Raw genomic sequence first — 16,629 nt, forward strand, 5'->3', positions numbered from 1 at the left:
CAGCACACAGCATCTCACAGCACAGAGGAATCATAAAATATCTGCTTAGATAGTGCCCTAGATTCTTACACTGCCCTGTTTAGGTATTGATAGGACCAAAACTGCCATAATACTTACTAAAATTACAAATTAATCTGATTCATATCTTATAAAGCAGAATCTGTGACACCCCGATACTTTTGTAATTCTTTTTAGGGTGTTTTAAAAATATACTGGTGAGCAGTAAGTGCTTCAAGGATCATCACCAGAGCCCCCCTGGGCTTTGTCTGCACGATGAACTACATGACTCCCCCCCCCCTACCCCGGGACATTACAACGAATTATCATATTTCTGAAATAATCCTTTTTATGAAAAGGAGATTACAGAAAAGGATTACAAGGCTAGATATGCTGCATCAGCATGTAAAGCAGGGACACTACTTTCAAACAGTGTATTTCCTTTATGTAAAAAGACACTTATCAGGTTACTTATAGGAAATCCACCATCAAAATAAAACATGATAAACAAACTGTGATTCTTCAGCATGGAGGAGCTTTGGTAACCTAAAGGAGCTCTTCTGTCTCATTAGCATAATTTTAAAGTTGATTTTAAAGGGAAGGAGGCAATTTATAACACTTATAAGAAGATTACCACAGTCAAAGTGCCTGGATTTATGAGCAAGTGTCCTTGATTTATCATGCTGGATTTTGATGGTAGATTTCCTTTGATATCTCAGTTGTCAGTAGAGTATTGGATGGAAAGCTGATTTACACAAACTTCCTAAAAAGTAAGGATGGCACAGATAAAAGAAGCATGCAGTAACATATTTATTAAAGGATATTACTATTATCACTATTGATTTTTACAATTTTGTTTTAACTATAAAGAACCCTTACTTATATCGAAGTCTAAATCACCTAATAGGGATATTTTATGCAGGGCCCCAACAGCCCTCTTGACTTTTGTAAGGTGAGTCCTAATTAACCCATGATTGAACATAAAGACCAAGACACACGTCAATCTCTTAGTCAAGATCTTCTACCCTTTAATAATCAAAATGCATAATATATAACAGACAGAAGAATCATCAAAGGGGCGTGAATAGTATACTCCAAAACTATTGGTCATCAGCACATTCTGGGAAAAAAGTTAATTAATTGTGCTCAGTTCTCAGAGACCTTGTACACATATATTGTTTATACTAGTTTGCTGAGAAGAATAAGATAAGTGGGCTCCAGAATCATAATATCATGCAGCATCGAGGACAGACTGTCTTCTCATTAAATGTCAAAGGGTATTAGCTGACAGGCGAGCAAACAGGTTACATAAAATGAAGTTTGAATCATGACATTAACTTGGCAATGGTTAGGGAACATGGCCGCTGTATCTAAGATGGCGGACAGTAGTCAAGATGGCGTCCGAAACCTGTGCGATCTCACCTACATCATCTTTCTTTTTCAATTATTCTTTATTAAATTTTCTATAAAACATACAATCTGATAATACCATTGAAAAATAATTTTTACATATTGATTTAAAATAAATCAACAATTCTCATATTTTATACATTTTTCAACAACAGTATTTTTATCTAACACCCCTTGCCTCCCATTGCCTCAAGGAGTCCATGCAAAAAAAAAAAATTAAGACAACAGTAGGTAAAAGGTATGATAAGGAAGATATGGTCTCTCTGTACTAGTAGATCATATTCACTCTGGCCATGAACTTGTTTTATAATATTAAACTCTTTTCCTATCCTACTTGGAAAAAAATAAATTGTGTGCTAGACTGCACATGCTGTACTTTTGTACACGTAGATAGAACATAACAATCATCACAATTGATAATCAGGTCCCTTGTCTTTGAATCCTGTCTAAGTCCCTGATATCATTTTTGTTATATGGAACCAAAACTTGATCCTACATTTAACTTGAGGATTTATAAAGACTAGAGATGAGCGAACATGCTCGTCCGAGCTTGATGCTCGGTCGAGCATTAGGGTACTCGAAACTGCTCGTTACTCGGACGAATACTTCGCCCGCTCGAGAAAATGGCAGCTCCCGCCGTTTTGCTTTTTGGCGGCCAGAAACAGAGCCAATCACAAGCCAGGAGACTCTGCACTCCACCCAGCATGACGTGGTACCCTTACACGTCGATAGCAGTGGTTGGCTGGCCAGATCAGGTGACCCTGGGATAGACTAGCCGCTGGCCGCGCTGCTCGGATCATTCTGTCTCTGGATGCCGCTAGGGAGAGAGCTGCTGCTGGTCAGGGAAAGCGTTAGGGTGTTCTATTAGCCCTTCTTAGGGCTACAATAACGTTCTACTTTTTTTATTTTAATTTGCATCTTTTACCATTTTGTGAGGAATTAGCAGGGGGACTTGCTACCGTTGTGTTTAGCTCTTAGTGGCACACATATCCATAGCAAAGACCGAAGTGGCAAAATTCAGTAGGGGTTGGATTTCTATTAGGCAATAACTCAGTGTCATCTCATCTGGCATAGTAGTGTGCTTCCTTTGATACTTGGCTAGAAAATAGCCATAGGAGAATACAAACAGCTTCTTGAAGCCTACAGTAGCGTTCTATATATTTGATTTCTGGTTGATCTGCTGGTGGCTGTAGTTTCTGCAGTGCATGTACTTGCCAATTCTGAGCAATTTGTAGTGAGACTTGCGACCGCTGTGTTCTGCGCTTAGTGGCGCACATATCCATAGCAAAGGCCGAAGTGGCAAAATTCAGTAGGGGTTGGATTTCTATTAGGCAATAACTCGGTGTCATCTCATCTGGCATAGTAGTGTGCTTCCTTTGATACTTGGCTAGAAAATAGCCATAGGAGAATACAAACAGCTTCTTGAAGCCTACAGTAGCGTTCTATATATTTGATTTCTGGTTGATCTGCTGGTGGCTGTAGTTTCTGCAGTGCATGTACTTGCCAATTCTGAGCAATTTGTAGTGAGACTTGCGACCGCTGTGTTCTGCGCTTAGTGGCGCACATATCCATAGCAAAGGCCGAAGTGGCAAAATTCAGTAGGGGTTGGATTTCTATTAGGCAATAACTCGGTGTCATCTCATCTGGCATAGTAGTGTGCTTCCTTTGATACTTGGCTAGAAAATAGCCATAGGAGAATACAAACAGCTTCTTGAAGCCTACAGTAGCGTTCTATATATTTGATTTCTGGTTGATCTGCTGGTGGCTGTAGTTTCTGCAGTGCATGTACTTGCCAATTCTGAGCAATTTGTAGTGAGACTTGCGACCGCTGTGTTCTGCGCTTAGTGGCGCACATATCCATAGCAAAGGCCGAAGTGGCAAAATTCAGTAGGGGTTGGATTTCTATTAGGCAATAACTCAGTGTCATCTCATCTGGCATAGTAGTGTGCTTCCTTTGATACTTGGCTAGAAAATAGCCATAGGAGAATACAAACAGCTTCTTGAAGCCTACAGTAGCGTTCTATATATTTGATTTCTGGTTGATCTGCTGGTGGCTGTAGTTTCTGCAGTGCATGTACTTGCCAATTCTGAGCAATTTGTAGTGAGACTTGCGACCGCTGTGTTCTGCGCTTAGTGGCGCACATATCCATAGCAAAGGCCGAAGTGGCAAAATTCAGTAGGGGTTGGATTTCTATTAGGCAATAACTCGGTGTCATCTCATCTGGCATAGTAGTGTGCTTCCTTTGATACTTGGCTAGAAAATAGCCATAGGAGAATACAAACAGCTTCTTGAAGCCTACAGTAGCGTTCTATATATTTGATTTCTGGTTGATCTGCTGGTGGCTGTAGTTTCTGCAGTGCATGTACTTGCCAATTCTGAGCAATTTGTAGTGAGACTTGCGACCGCTGTGTTCTGCGCTTAGTGGCGCACATATCCATAGCAAAGGCCGAAGTGGCAAAATTCAGTAGGGGTTGGATTTCTATTAGGCAATAACTCAGTGTCATCTCATCTGGCATAGTAGTGTGCTTCCTTTGATACTTGGCTAGAAAATAGCCATAGGAGAATACAAACAGCTTCTTGAAGCCTACAGTAGCGTTCTATATATTTGATTTCTGGTTGATCTGCTGGTGGCTGTAGTTTCTGCAGTGCATGTACTTGCCAATTCTGAGCAATTTGTAGTGAGACTTGCGACCGCTGTGTTCTGCGCTTAGTGGCGCACATATCCATAGCAAAGGCCGAAGTGGCAAAATTCAGTAGGGGTTGGATTTCTATTAGGCAATAACTCGGTGTCATCTCATCTGGCATAGTAGTGTGCTTCCTTTGATACTTGGCTAGAAAATAGCCATAGGAGAATACAAACAGCTTCTTGAAGCCTACAGTAGCGTTCTATATATTTGATTTCTGGTTGATCTGCTGGTGGCTGTAGTTTCTGCAGTGCATGTACTTGCCAATTCTGAGCAATTTGTAGTGAGACTTGCGACCGCTGTGTTCTGCGCTTAGTGGCGCACATATCCATAGCAAAGGCCGAAGTGGCAAAATTCAGTAGGGGTTGGATTTCTATTAGGCAATAACTCAGTGTCATCTCATCTGGCATAGTAGTGTGCTTCCTTTGATACTTGGCTAGAAAATAGCCATAGGAGAATACAAACAGCTTCTTGAAGCCTACAGTAGCGTTCTATATATTTGATTTCTGGTTGATCTGCTGGTGGCTGTAGTTTCTGCAGTGCATGTACTTGCCAATTCTGAGCAATTTGTAGTGAGACTTGCGACCGCTGTGTTCTGCGCTTAGTGGCGCACATATCCATAGCAAAGGCCGAAGTGGCAAAATTCAGTAGGGGTTGGATTTCTATTAGGCAATAACTCGGTGTCATCTCATCTGGCATAGTAGTGTGCTTCCTTTGATACTTGGCTAGAAAATAGCCATAGGAGAATACAAACAGCTTCTTGAAGCCTACAGTAGCGTTCTATATATTTGATTTCTGGTTGATCTGCTGGTGGCTGTAGTTTCTGCAGTGCATGTACTTGCCAATTCTGAGCAATTTGTAGTGAGACTTGCGACCGCTGTGTTCTGCGCTTAGTGGCGCACATATCCATAGCAAAGGCCGAAGTGGCAAAATTCAGTAGGGGTTGGATTTCTATTAGGCAATAACTCAGTGTCATCTCATCTGGCATAGTAGTGTGCTTCCTTTGATACTTGGCTAGAAAATAGCCATAGCAATAGGATAGGATTGTTTGGTTTTAAAAACTCAAAAAAAAACAAAAAACACAAAAAAACACAAAAAAAAACAAAAAGAAGTAAAAAAAAAAAAAAAGTTATAACTCTCATTTTAAAAATGTTTAACCCGAGGGCTAGGGGTAGAGGACGAGGGCGGGGACGTGGGCGTCCAACTACTGCAGGGGTCAGAGGCCGTGGTCCTGGGCGGGGTGAGACACCACCTGCTGATGAGGGAGCAGGGGAACGCCGCAGAGCTACACTCCCTAGGTTCATGTCTGAAGTTACTGGGACTCGTGGTAGAGCACTGTTGAGGCCAGAACAGTGCGAACAGGTGATGTCGTGGATTGCTGACAATGCTTCGAGCAATTTGTCCACCACCAGTCAGTCTTCCACGCAGTCCACCCATGTCACCGAAATCGGCACTCCTCCAGCTCCTGCACCTCAGCCTCCTCCCCCCCAGTCTGCCCCCTCCCAGGAAAATTTGGCATTTGAACCGGCATACTCTGAGGAACTGTTTTCTGGACCCTTCCCACAGTCACAAACCACTTGTCCGGTTGCTGCTGAGCAATTTTCCGATGCCCAGGTTTTCCACCAGTCACAGTCTGTGGGTGATGATGACCTTCTTGACGTAGTGGAAGTGTGTAAAGAGGTGTCCGACGATGAGGAGACACGGTTGTCAGACAGTGGGGAAGTTGTTGTCAGGGCAGGAAGTCCGAGGGGGGAGCAGACTGAGGGATCGGAGGATGATGAGGTGACAGACCCAAGCTGGGTTGAGAGGCCGGGTGAACACAGTGCTTCTGAGACGGAGGAGAGTCCTCGACCTGAACAGGTTGGAAGAGGCAGTGGTGGGGCCAGACGGAGAGGCAGGGCCAGAGCTGGTGCATCAGCGCCACTGTCAACTAGTGAAGCTCCCGTGGTGAGGGCTCTTGCGGCGAGGGCTAGATCTTCAGAAGTGTGGAGGTTCTTTAAGGAAACACCGGATGACCGACGGACTGTGGTGTGCAACATTTGCCAAACCAGGCTCAGCAGGGGTTCCACCACTACTAGCTTAACTACCACCAGTATGCGCAGGCATATGAATGCTAAGCACCCCACTCAGTGGCAACAAGCCCGTTCACCTCCGGCCGTGCACACCACTGCTCCTTCCCCTGTGTCAGCTGCTAGTCAGCCCCCTGCCCAGGACCCTGGCACAAAAACCCCATCGTCGCCTCCACGATCCTCCACAGCATCCACCAGCGTTCAGCTCTCCATACCCCAGACGCTGGAGCGGAAACGCAAATATAGTGCAACCCACCCGCACGCCCAAGCCCTTAATGTGCACATCTCCAGATTGCTTAGCCTGGAGATGCTGCCCTATAGGCTAGTAGAGACCGAGGCCTTTCGCAACCTCATGGCGGCGGCCGCCCCTCGGTATTCGGTCCCCAGCCGCCACTACTTTTCCCGATGTGCCGTCCCAGCCCTGCACCAGCACGTGTCAGACAACATCATCCGTGCCCTGACCAACGCCGTTTCTGACAAGGTCCACCTGACCACGGACACGTGGACGAGTGCTGCCGGGCAGGGCCACTATATATCGCTGACGGCACATTGGGTTAACTTGGTGGAGGCTGGGACCGAGTCTGACCCTGGGGCTGCTCATATACTGCCGACGCCGAGGATTGCGGGGCCTACCTCGGTCCAGGTGTTTCAGGCCTACTATGCCTCCTCCTCCTCCCACCCCTCCTCCACCTCCTCCTCCGAACTACCATCCGTGGGCACGGCGCCATCAGTCGGTAGCTCTAGGCACAGCAGCAGTGCCGTCGCTAAGCGACAGCAGGCGGTGCTCAAACTGCTGAGCCTAGGCGACAAAAGGCACACCGCCCAAGAGCTATTACAGGGCATCACGGCGCAGACTGATCTGTGGCTGGCACCGCTGAACCTCAAGCCGGGAATGGTTGTGTGTGACAACGGCCGTAACCTGGTGGCGGCTCTGCAACTCGGCAGACTGACACATGTGCCATGCCTGGCCCATGTGTTAAATCTGATAGTGCAGCGTTTCCTCAAGACATACCCCAATCTGTCTGATTTGCTCACGAAGGTGCGCCGCATCTGTGCGCATTTCAGGAAGTCCAGCCCAGATGCTGCCACTCTCAGGGCAGCGCAGCGCCGCCTCCAACTGCCCGCTCACCGACTGTTGTGCGACGTGCCCACGAGGTGGAATTCAACACTGACCATGTTATCCAGAGTTTACCAGCAGCGCAGAGCGATTGTAGACTGCCAGATGTCAACTTCCACCAGGACTGGTAGTCAGGTCAGTCAGCTTCCTCAAGTCTACAATGAGGAGTGGACGTGGATGTCTGATATCTGTCAGGTGCTGAGTAACTTTGAGGAGTCAACACAGATGGTCAGTGGCGATGCCGCCATCATCAGCCTCACCATCCCGCTGCTTGGCCTGTTGAAAAACTCTCTGGTCAGCATGAAGTCGGAAGCTTTGCGCTCGTCACAAGAGACGGGGGAAGAATATTCCCTTGTTGATAGCCAAAGCACCCTGAGGTCTGTTTCTCAGCGCATATCGGAGGAGGTGGAGGTGGAGGAGGAAGAGGAGGAGAATGTTGGCGAGACACAAGAGGGGACCATTGTTGAGTCCTTCACTGTTCAGCGTGTATGGGCAGAAGAAGAGGAGTTGGAGGAGGAGGAAATGGACAGTCAGGCCAGTGAGGGGAGTGAATTCTTACGCGTTGGTACTCTGGCGCATATGGCAGATTTCATGCTAGGCTGCCTATCCCGTGACCCTCGCGTTCAAAGAATTTATTCCAGCACCGATTACTGGGTGTTCACTCTCCTGGACCCACGGTACAAGCAAAATCTTCCCACTCTCATCCCTGGAGAGGAAAGGAGTGTGAGAATGCATGAATACCAGCAGGCCCTGGTGCACAAGCTGAAACAGTATTTCCCTTCTGACAGCGCTAGCGGCAGAGTGCGTAGTTCTGCGGGACAAGTAGCGAGGGAGAGTAGGCGAGCAGGCAGCTTGTCCAGCACTGGCAAGGGTACGCTTTACAAGGCTTTTGCCAGCTTTATGTCACCCCAGCAAGACACTGTCACCTGTCCCCAGTCTCGGCAGAGTAGGGCTGATCTTTACAGAAAGATGGTGAGGGAGTACGTAGCTGACCATACCATCGTCCTAAATGATCACACAGCTCCCTACAACTACTGGGTTTCAAAGCTGGACATGTGGCACGAACTGGCGCTGTACGCCTTGGAGGTTCTTGCCTGCCCTGCCGCTAGCGTCTTGTCCGAGCGGGTTTTCAGTGCAGCTGGTGGCATCATCACCGATAAGCGTACACGCCTGTCGACTGACAGCGCTGACAGGCTGACGCTTATTAAAATGAATAAAGGCTGGATTTCTCAGAATTTCCAATCTCCACCAGGTGAAGGAAGCTCAACCTGAATAATTGATCCACTCCTCCTCCTCCTCCTCATTTTCCTCCTTCTCCTCCTCTTTGTACAGTAAAGCAGAGGAAAATGGCTATTTTTTGACAGGGCCCACTGGCTCTTGCTATAGTACTTCATGCATTTAATTTTTCTGGAGGGCCACCTACCCGGTCCTCTGTTTGAAACAATTTTTGTGAGTGCCACATACAGGCACTCAATCTATTCCATTTTTCTGGAGGGCCACCTACCCGGTCCTCTGTTTTAAAAAATTTTTGGGACTGCCACATACAGGCACTCAATCTATTCCATTTTACTGCAGGGCCACCTACCTGCTCCTCTGGTTTGAACAATTTTTGGGACTGCCACATACAGGCACTCAATCTATTCCATTTTACTGGAGGGCCACCTACCTGCTCCTCTGGTTTGAAGAATTTTTGGGACTGCCACATACAGGCACTCAATCTATTCCATTTTACTGGAGGGCCACCTACCTGCTCCTCTGGTTTGAAACATTTTTGGGACTGCCACATACAGGCACTCAATCTATCCCATTTTACTGGAGGGCCACCTACCTGCTCCTCTGGTTTGAAAAATGTTTGGGACTGCCACATACAGGCACTATCCAAATTAAATTGTCTCCATAGCAGCCTCCACACGTTGTCTCCATTGCTACCTCCAAAAGTCGTCCATATAGCTGCCTCCATACATCGTCCCTTTATCAAACGAGGTGTGTCAGGCAGAAATTTGGGTTGTTTTCATGGATTCCACATCAAAGTTGTTAACTTTGTCGCCACCCTGCTGTGTTATCCACAAAATATACCGGCAAACTTTTACCATTTAGGGATATTATTTCAGCGCTTCTTGCGCATCTGTTTACATTCCCCTCACCCGGCATATCCTAAACTTATAAGAACGCTACTACACTTGATCTTATACAAAAGGTTCTTAGAAGTGCTGTTTGGGGAGTAGCCTAGAGACAGGGGCTTGGATTGGCGAAAGCTCGCCTGGCAGCGGAACGCCAGCTCCATGCGCATCATGCGCTTCTTGCGCATCTGTTTACATTCCCCTCACCCGCCATATCCCAAACTTATAAGAACGCTACTACACTTAACTTGGTGCAGGCTGGGACCGAGTCTGACCCTGGGGCTGGTCATATACTGCCGACGCAGAGAATTGCGGGGCCTACCTCGGTCCAGGTCTCAAAGGCCTACTATACCTCCTCCCACCCCTCCTCCACCTCCTCCTCCTCCGAATTACCATCCGTGGGCATGGCGCCATCAGTCGGTAGCTCTAGGCACAGCAGCAGTGCCATCGCTAAGCGACAGCAGGCGGTGCTGAAACTGCTGAGCCTAGGCGATAAAAGGCACACCGCCCAAGAGCTATTACAGGGCATTCCACATCAAAGTTGTTAACTTTGTCGCCACCCTGCTGTGTAATCCACAAAATATACTTGCAAACTTTTACCATTTAGGGATATTATTTCAGCGCTTCTTGCGCATCTGTTTACATTCCCCTCACCCGCCATATCCTAAACTTATAAGAACGCTACTACACTTGATCTTATACAAAAGGTTCTTAGAAGTGCTGTTTGGGGAGTAGCCTATAGACAGGGGCTTGGATTGGCGAAAGCTCGCCTGGCAGCGGAGCGCCAGCTCCATGCCAAGATCCAACTAACATAGTTTTAACTGCAGCACCTTTAATCTACTACTAGTTCACTGCCTCCATACATGGTCCCCTTATCAAACGAGCTGTGTCAGGCAGAATTTTGGGTTGTTTTCATGGCTTCCATGTTAACTTTGTCGCCACCCTGCTGTGTAATCCACAAAATATACTGGCAAACTTTTATCATGTACCGATATTATTTGAGCGCTTCTTGCTCACCTCCTTTGGTTCCTCTCTGCCACCCATTGGTTTGAAGCCTGAGTCCATTTAGGGTATGTCGCCATGCCACTCTCTAGCCTTCCGCTGCTGCCGCTGCCTCTGCATGCCGTCCCCTATAGTGTCAGGGTCAATTATTGGATGTTTTAGATGCTATCTAGCTTCATTCTGTCACTCTGTCATGGCCATGCTGTTGCCCATAATTTTGGCATAATGGTGCGATTAGGCAGCCTCAGAGGCATCCATGCATGCTGCCCCTGCTGTTTCCTGTCCATTTCCGTGGTGTTTCCATCCTTTTCTGAGGTTCCCAGGTGTTTGGCCAAGCTTCCCTGTGCAGAGCCTTGGTCCCCTTGAAAAATGCTCGAGTCTCCCATTGACTTCAATGGGGTTCGTTATTCGAGACGAGCACTCGAGCATCGGGAAAAGTTCGTCTCGAGTAACGAGTACCCGAGCATTTTAGTGTTCGCTCATCTCTAATAAAGACCTTTATAAGGGATTTATAATGGATTTTTAAAGGGGAAGCATTACATAAGAAATACTAATTAAAGGGAAAAAAATATCCTACTATATTCAATAGAGTCTTTTGTGTACCATTCGGTGTCTGTTATGGCAACTATTTTTCAAACTGTTTTGATCCTATTATGGAGCAGAATAATAAAAAAAGCCCAACATGTCATGTTAAAGTTAACTTGTCTGTTACAAACATCCTTACTCATATTGAGGGACAGAAGTTCTGAAGTATGTAAGCCAGCTATCTGTTTGTTTTATTGCATAAACTAAATCTCAATACTCTGGTATTGATAAGTGTTGATGAGCTGACATGGTTTTACTAATGATATTTTCATATGTAAATGTATTTAATTGTAATTAACAATGATTGAAACTGATAACAAATATTTCTTTATACCAGAGTTATGATGGCAAAACCTCATTACACATGACAGCAACATATGGAAGAGTTACAAGATCACAAATCCTTATACAAAATGGTAACAATCATTATTTACTCCTTTTAGAAGTCAGAATGTGTATTAAAATGCAGTTACTATGGTAATCACAGTTTATGTATAAATACTTATATTCATCACGTCCACCCTACAATACTACAGTATTTATCATAAAGAAGGTAAAAAAAAAAAAACATACAGGCAAATTTATGTCCTCATCATGAACATCTATGCTATAGTTTATCCTAACAGCATTTGCCTGGCACTGGTCATTAAAAGCAAGTGTATGGTGCCCCAATACACCCAATTATTTCTTCGCTGCAGTTTTAGGCTTGATTCATATTTTGTTTTTGCCATATGTTGTAGGAATACATCAGGAGGCTTCCCAACACCACTGGGGTTGTACTGCTGTAGTGGCCCCACCACCCATAGACTTCATTGGCCTTCACTGAGCTGGCCTTCATAGTTTCTTCCAGCTTTTTGCTTAGTTTACATATTAAACTGTGCCGATGAAGGCAAAAACTATCCCTTCTTCTGCCAGTATAGGTCTATGTATACTATGAATGTATATGTTGGGAGCTTTCCTGGCAGATACTCTTAGTGTATACATAAAATGAGATGTGAACCCCGTATTTTTATGTTTAATGCAAAAATACAAAATACTAATTTTTCCTGTGCTCAAGTGAATTATCTTACATTTATGTACATTAAACTTTATTTGCCATTTCTCCGCCCCACGCCTCCAGCTTCGACAAATCCCTCATGACAAATGCCATTGCAACTGTGCCTTTTTTACCTGTGAATGGGGCTGCACAGAAAAGATAAAAGTAAAAAAAAGGAAATACAAAAAAACAAAGTCCCCTAAGGTCTATTGTGACTTTTGAGGGGCATAAAGTAAAAATAAATAATCAAATACATTAAAAATATTCCTCCAAAATGGTTTCACCCTTCCAGTCACTAATCTGAAACAAAAGGACAACAGGTCAACCTAAAACAGTCATGTGAGATATTAAAATTTCCAGCATGAAACTCTATTATAATGTCTTGTGCAAATGTAAAGAATAGAAAAAGTCAGCACTCACCATTTTTCTTTAAAACTTCTTATTCTTTTATTTCATTCTATTCTATTCTGCACTGGGATTGTGTTGCACACAATTGTTTTTTTCTGGCACAGCTGCGCTGCCTTCCGTGCAACACAAATTAGGGGGCGCGCCATCGGACTGATTCAGAATGAGCATGGGAATAAACATTCAAATTATGTTGCAATCTAATGCACTTACATGCACCACTTAAAAGAAGGTGAACTCCGTTGGACCTGACCAGGGAAGCGACACATGCACAATATTGGGCGCATGATCTTAGTGAATCGCGGCACAGTGCATTATCATTGGATATTGGAAAATTGTATAACTTTTCATTATACAAATAATAACATTTGTTTTCAGAAATGAAAACAATGAAATTTAAAGTGGTACACTGTTGATGAATGCATTTTTGAAAACTTAGTTTTTTTTCTTCGGCTTCTCGGCTTAACCCCTTAATGTTGAGGCCCTTTTTCGTTTTTGCGTTTTCATTTTTCACTCCCCACCTTCAAAAATCTATAACTTTTTTATTTTTTCACAGAGTTTTATGAGAGCTTGTTTTCTGCAAAACAAATTGCACTTCATAGTGACGGAATTTAGTATTCCATGCCATGTGCTGGAAAGTGGGAAAACAATTCCAAATGCAGTGAATTCGGTGAAAAAACGCATTTGAGCCATTTTTTTATGGGCTTGGATTTTATGGCTTCCAGTGTGTGCCCCAAATGACATGTCTACTTTATTCTTTGGGTCGGTGCGATGACGGGGATTACGATTTTTAGTTTGTTTATATTTATATCGGTTCTAGAAAAAGGATTTGAATTTTTGAATTTTTTTTTAACTGTAGGTTGTCTAATTGATCCGAACATATTCTGCCATAGTACAGTATGGCAATATATGAGGATTTTACACATCATCTATTACAGTGTGCAAATCGCACATTGAAATAAATGTGTTAAAATCTGACAGCCTCGGGTCGTTGTATGACCCAGAGTTTTCATAGTAACCGATTGCAGCCCCAGATGACTTCACAGGGGGTGGCGATCAATTCCAGTACGGTGGCACCCACGCACCATCAGGATTTAAATGCCTCTGCCAGCTTTGCCAGAGGCGTTTACATGGTTAACACCTGGTGGGTGAAGGAGCGTAACTCGGAAAGGCTGGGCCTCATAGAAGATTTATGGATGGGGCCCCTTTCCCCTTTAAAGGACATTTACCATCATAATTTGTGATGGTAGATGGCCACCCCTACTTGGCTTATGCATTTTATAGTAAGAAGAACAGGTTTTTGTAACTTCAGAAATGGCAGCATGTGTCTAAAAAGAATTTATAAAAAAATATGCTAATGAGTCGTAGGCCTATGTCAATGGTTTCTTGGCTCCGCACTAATTAAATATGCAGGTTGTGTGTGGATAATCAGGCAGTTCCAGGCTCCACTTCAAAGAGTGTGGGCTTGCAGGTGACGTAGGCCTCCAGCTGATTAGCATATTCAGTTTGTTTTGTTTTCAAACAGTTTTTCTTAGTTTTACATAACTTACAGTACTGTTCAAGTTCATTACAGTGAGTACAGTCATATACTCATAGCTTCCGGGACGCAGCCCTTAGTGTGGACATATATATGAAAAGATATATTTCACAAGTAATTGATTCTACTAGATTAATCATGTAGCTGGTAGGAATTGTCTTCCGTTCTTGACTTACAGGCCATTAATCTTGATATCGACTTTGTCACTAGTTGTGACAGATACATTAATATACAGTAGCCTTGAACATTAACACAGATATATCCATACATAAAAATTTAACCATAGATAAATATAAGTATAAACATGGATAAATGTACCTCTTTCATAATCTTGCTTATCCTAAAGGATTATTGCTCTCTCTTTTCCCTCCATCAATGGTGGATTAGAAACATAGAAGTGGGGAAAAAAATAAAGAAAAAGGGGGGTGGGAGGGGGTTGCATTAGGCCAGGTCAGTGTCCTTGGCATATATTTTAATTATAGTGATTACAAAAGTAATAGGCTTCGCCTTGTTCACATTTTGTCCAGTAAAACATCTTCTCCTGTGTGACCCACTTTTCCCAAATATTAAAAAATCTCTCCCTATCTCCTATGGTTCAAAATACCAGCTGCTCTAATCTGTACAGCTCCAGGACCTTCTCTCTCCATTGTGCTACTGTGTGTGTGTGTGGGAGGGGTGGATTCTAAAGTCTGGTTACCATGAGTCTTGCTGCCATGAGCAGGGCCGGATTATAGGCAGGGCTCCCGGGGCTCTAGCCCCGGGGCCCCCACCATCTTGCCCCCCCTAGGGGCCCCCACCAGATCGCACCTCCCGTGCCCCCCCTCATGAGCCGAACGCCGCCCTCCGCCTCCGGGCATAGGTGAGCGCCTCCCCGGCGATCCAGCCCCTGCATAAAGTTCGCTCGCTCACCCCCCCCCGCTCCGCTCGCTCAGCTCACCACCCCCCGCTCCGCTCGCTCAGCTCACCACCCCCCGCTCCCCTCGCTCAGCTCACCACCCCCCGCTCCGCTCGCTCAGCTCACCACCCCCCGCTCCCCTCGCTCACCACCACCCCGCTCCCCGCTCAGCTCGCTCACCACCCCCCGCTCCCCTCTCTCACCCCGGCTCCCCGCTCTCACCCCCCCCTGCTCCCCCCTCAGCTCGCTCACCCCCCGCTCCCCGCTCAGCTCACTCCCCGCTCAACACCCCGTCCCCGTCCCCCGCACGAAACATGCACCCGCCAACCCCCCCCCCCTTCCCGGCCGAATAAGCAACCGACCGACTCCCCCCCCCCCCCTGGCGAACAAGCACTGGCAAGACCCCCCACCCGCCCGAACAAACAGGCACCTGGTCAACCCTAACAGGTAAGTATATACATATGTGTTTTTCTGTGTGTGTATATATGTATATACAGTGTATATACAGTGTATATGTGTATATACAGTGTATATGTGTATATACAGTGTATATGTGTATATATGTATATACAGTGTATATATTCATCTACTGTGTATATATGTATATACTGTGTATTTATGCATCTACTGTGTATATATGTATATACTGTGTATTTATGCATCTACTGTGTATTTATGCATCTACTGTGTATATATGTATATACTGTGTATTTATGCATCTACTGAGTATATATGTATATACTGTATATACATTCATCTACTGTGTAAATGTGTATATATGTATATGCTGTGCATATATGCATCTACTGTGTAAATGTGTATATATGTATATGCTGTGCATATATGCATCTACTGTGTATATGTGTATATATGCATCTACTGTGTATATATGTATATACTGTGTATATATTCATCTACTGTGTATATATGTATATACTGTGTATTTATGCATCTACTGTGTATATATGTATATACTGTGTATTTATGCATCTACTGTGTATATATGTATATACTGTGTATATATGCATCTACTGTGTATATATGTATATACTGTGTATAGATGTATATACTGTGTATATATGTATATACTGTGTATAGATGCATCTACTGTGTATATATGTATATACTGTGTATAGATGCATATACTGTGTTTATACACGCATATATTTATATAAGCATATATGTGTGTACATTTATATATATGTGAATGATGTGGTTTTTGTATATACTGTGTATATGGAATATATGTATATACTCTATATATATATACATATGTACATATATATATGTTTTGTGCTGTCGCCGCTGTATGTAGCAGTGTTACTGGGGATGAGGCGGCTGTATGTAGTGGTGTTACTGGGGATGAGGCGGCTGTATGTAGTGGTGTTACTGGGGATGAGGCGGCTGTATGTAGTGGTGTTACTGGGGATGAGGCGGCTGTATGTAGCAGTGTTACTGGGGTGAGGCGTCTGTATGTAGCAGTGTTACTGGGGTGAGGCGGCTGTATGTAGCAGTGTTACTGGGGTGAGGCGGCTGTATGTAGCTGTGTTACTGGGGTGAGGCGGCTGTATGTAGCTGTGTTACTGGGGATGAGGCGGCTGTATGTAGCTGTGTTACTGAGGGTGAGGCTGCTGTATGTAGCTGTGTTACTGGGGGCGAGGCGGCTGTATGTAGCTGTGTTACTGGGGGCGAGGCGGCTGTATGTAGCTGTGTTACTGGGGTGAGGCGGCTGTATGTAGCAGTGTTACTGGGGTGAGGCGGCTGTATGTAG

The 16,629-nt window shown here is 44.8% G+C and overlaps 1 protein-coding gene across 3 annotated transcripts in view; it reads left to right on the plus strand.

The window, feature by feature from the left end:
- Positions 1-16,629, plus strand: part of ANKRD44 (ankyrin repeat domain 44) — a 377,775-nt gene that overhangs the window by 58,877 nt on the left and 302,269 nt on the right. For all 3 annotated transcript variants that reach the window (XR_011849377.1, XM_072120895.1, XM_072120896.1), the window contains exon 9: positions 11,323-11,401. Coding sequence is in view for 2 of the 3 variants with exons in the window: in XM_072120895.1 (XP_071976996.1) it covers positions 11,323-11,401 (79 nt within the window). In the remaining variant the exon portion in view is untranslated. The remainder of the gene's footprint in view (positions 1-11,322; positions 11,402-16,629) is intronic.

This window comes from Engystomops pustulosus, chromosome 8 (genome assembly GCF_040894005.1).
Source record: "Engystomops pustulosus chromosome 8, aEngPut4.maternal, whole genome shotgun sequence".
NCBI classification, from domain to species: Eukaryota; Metazoa; Chordata; class Amphibia; order Anura; family Leptodactylidae; genus Engystomops; species Engystomops pustulosus.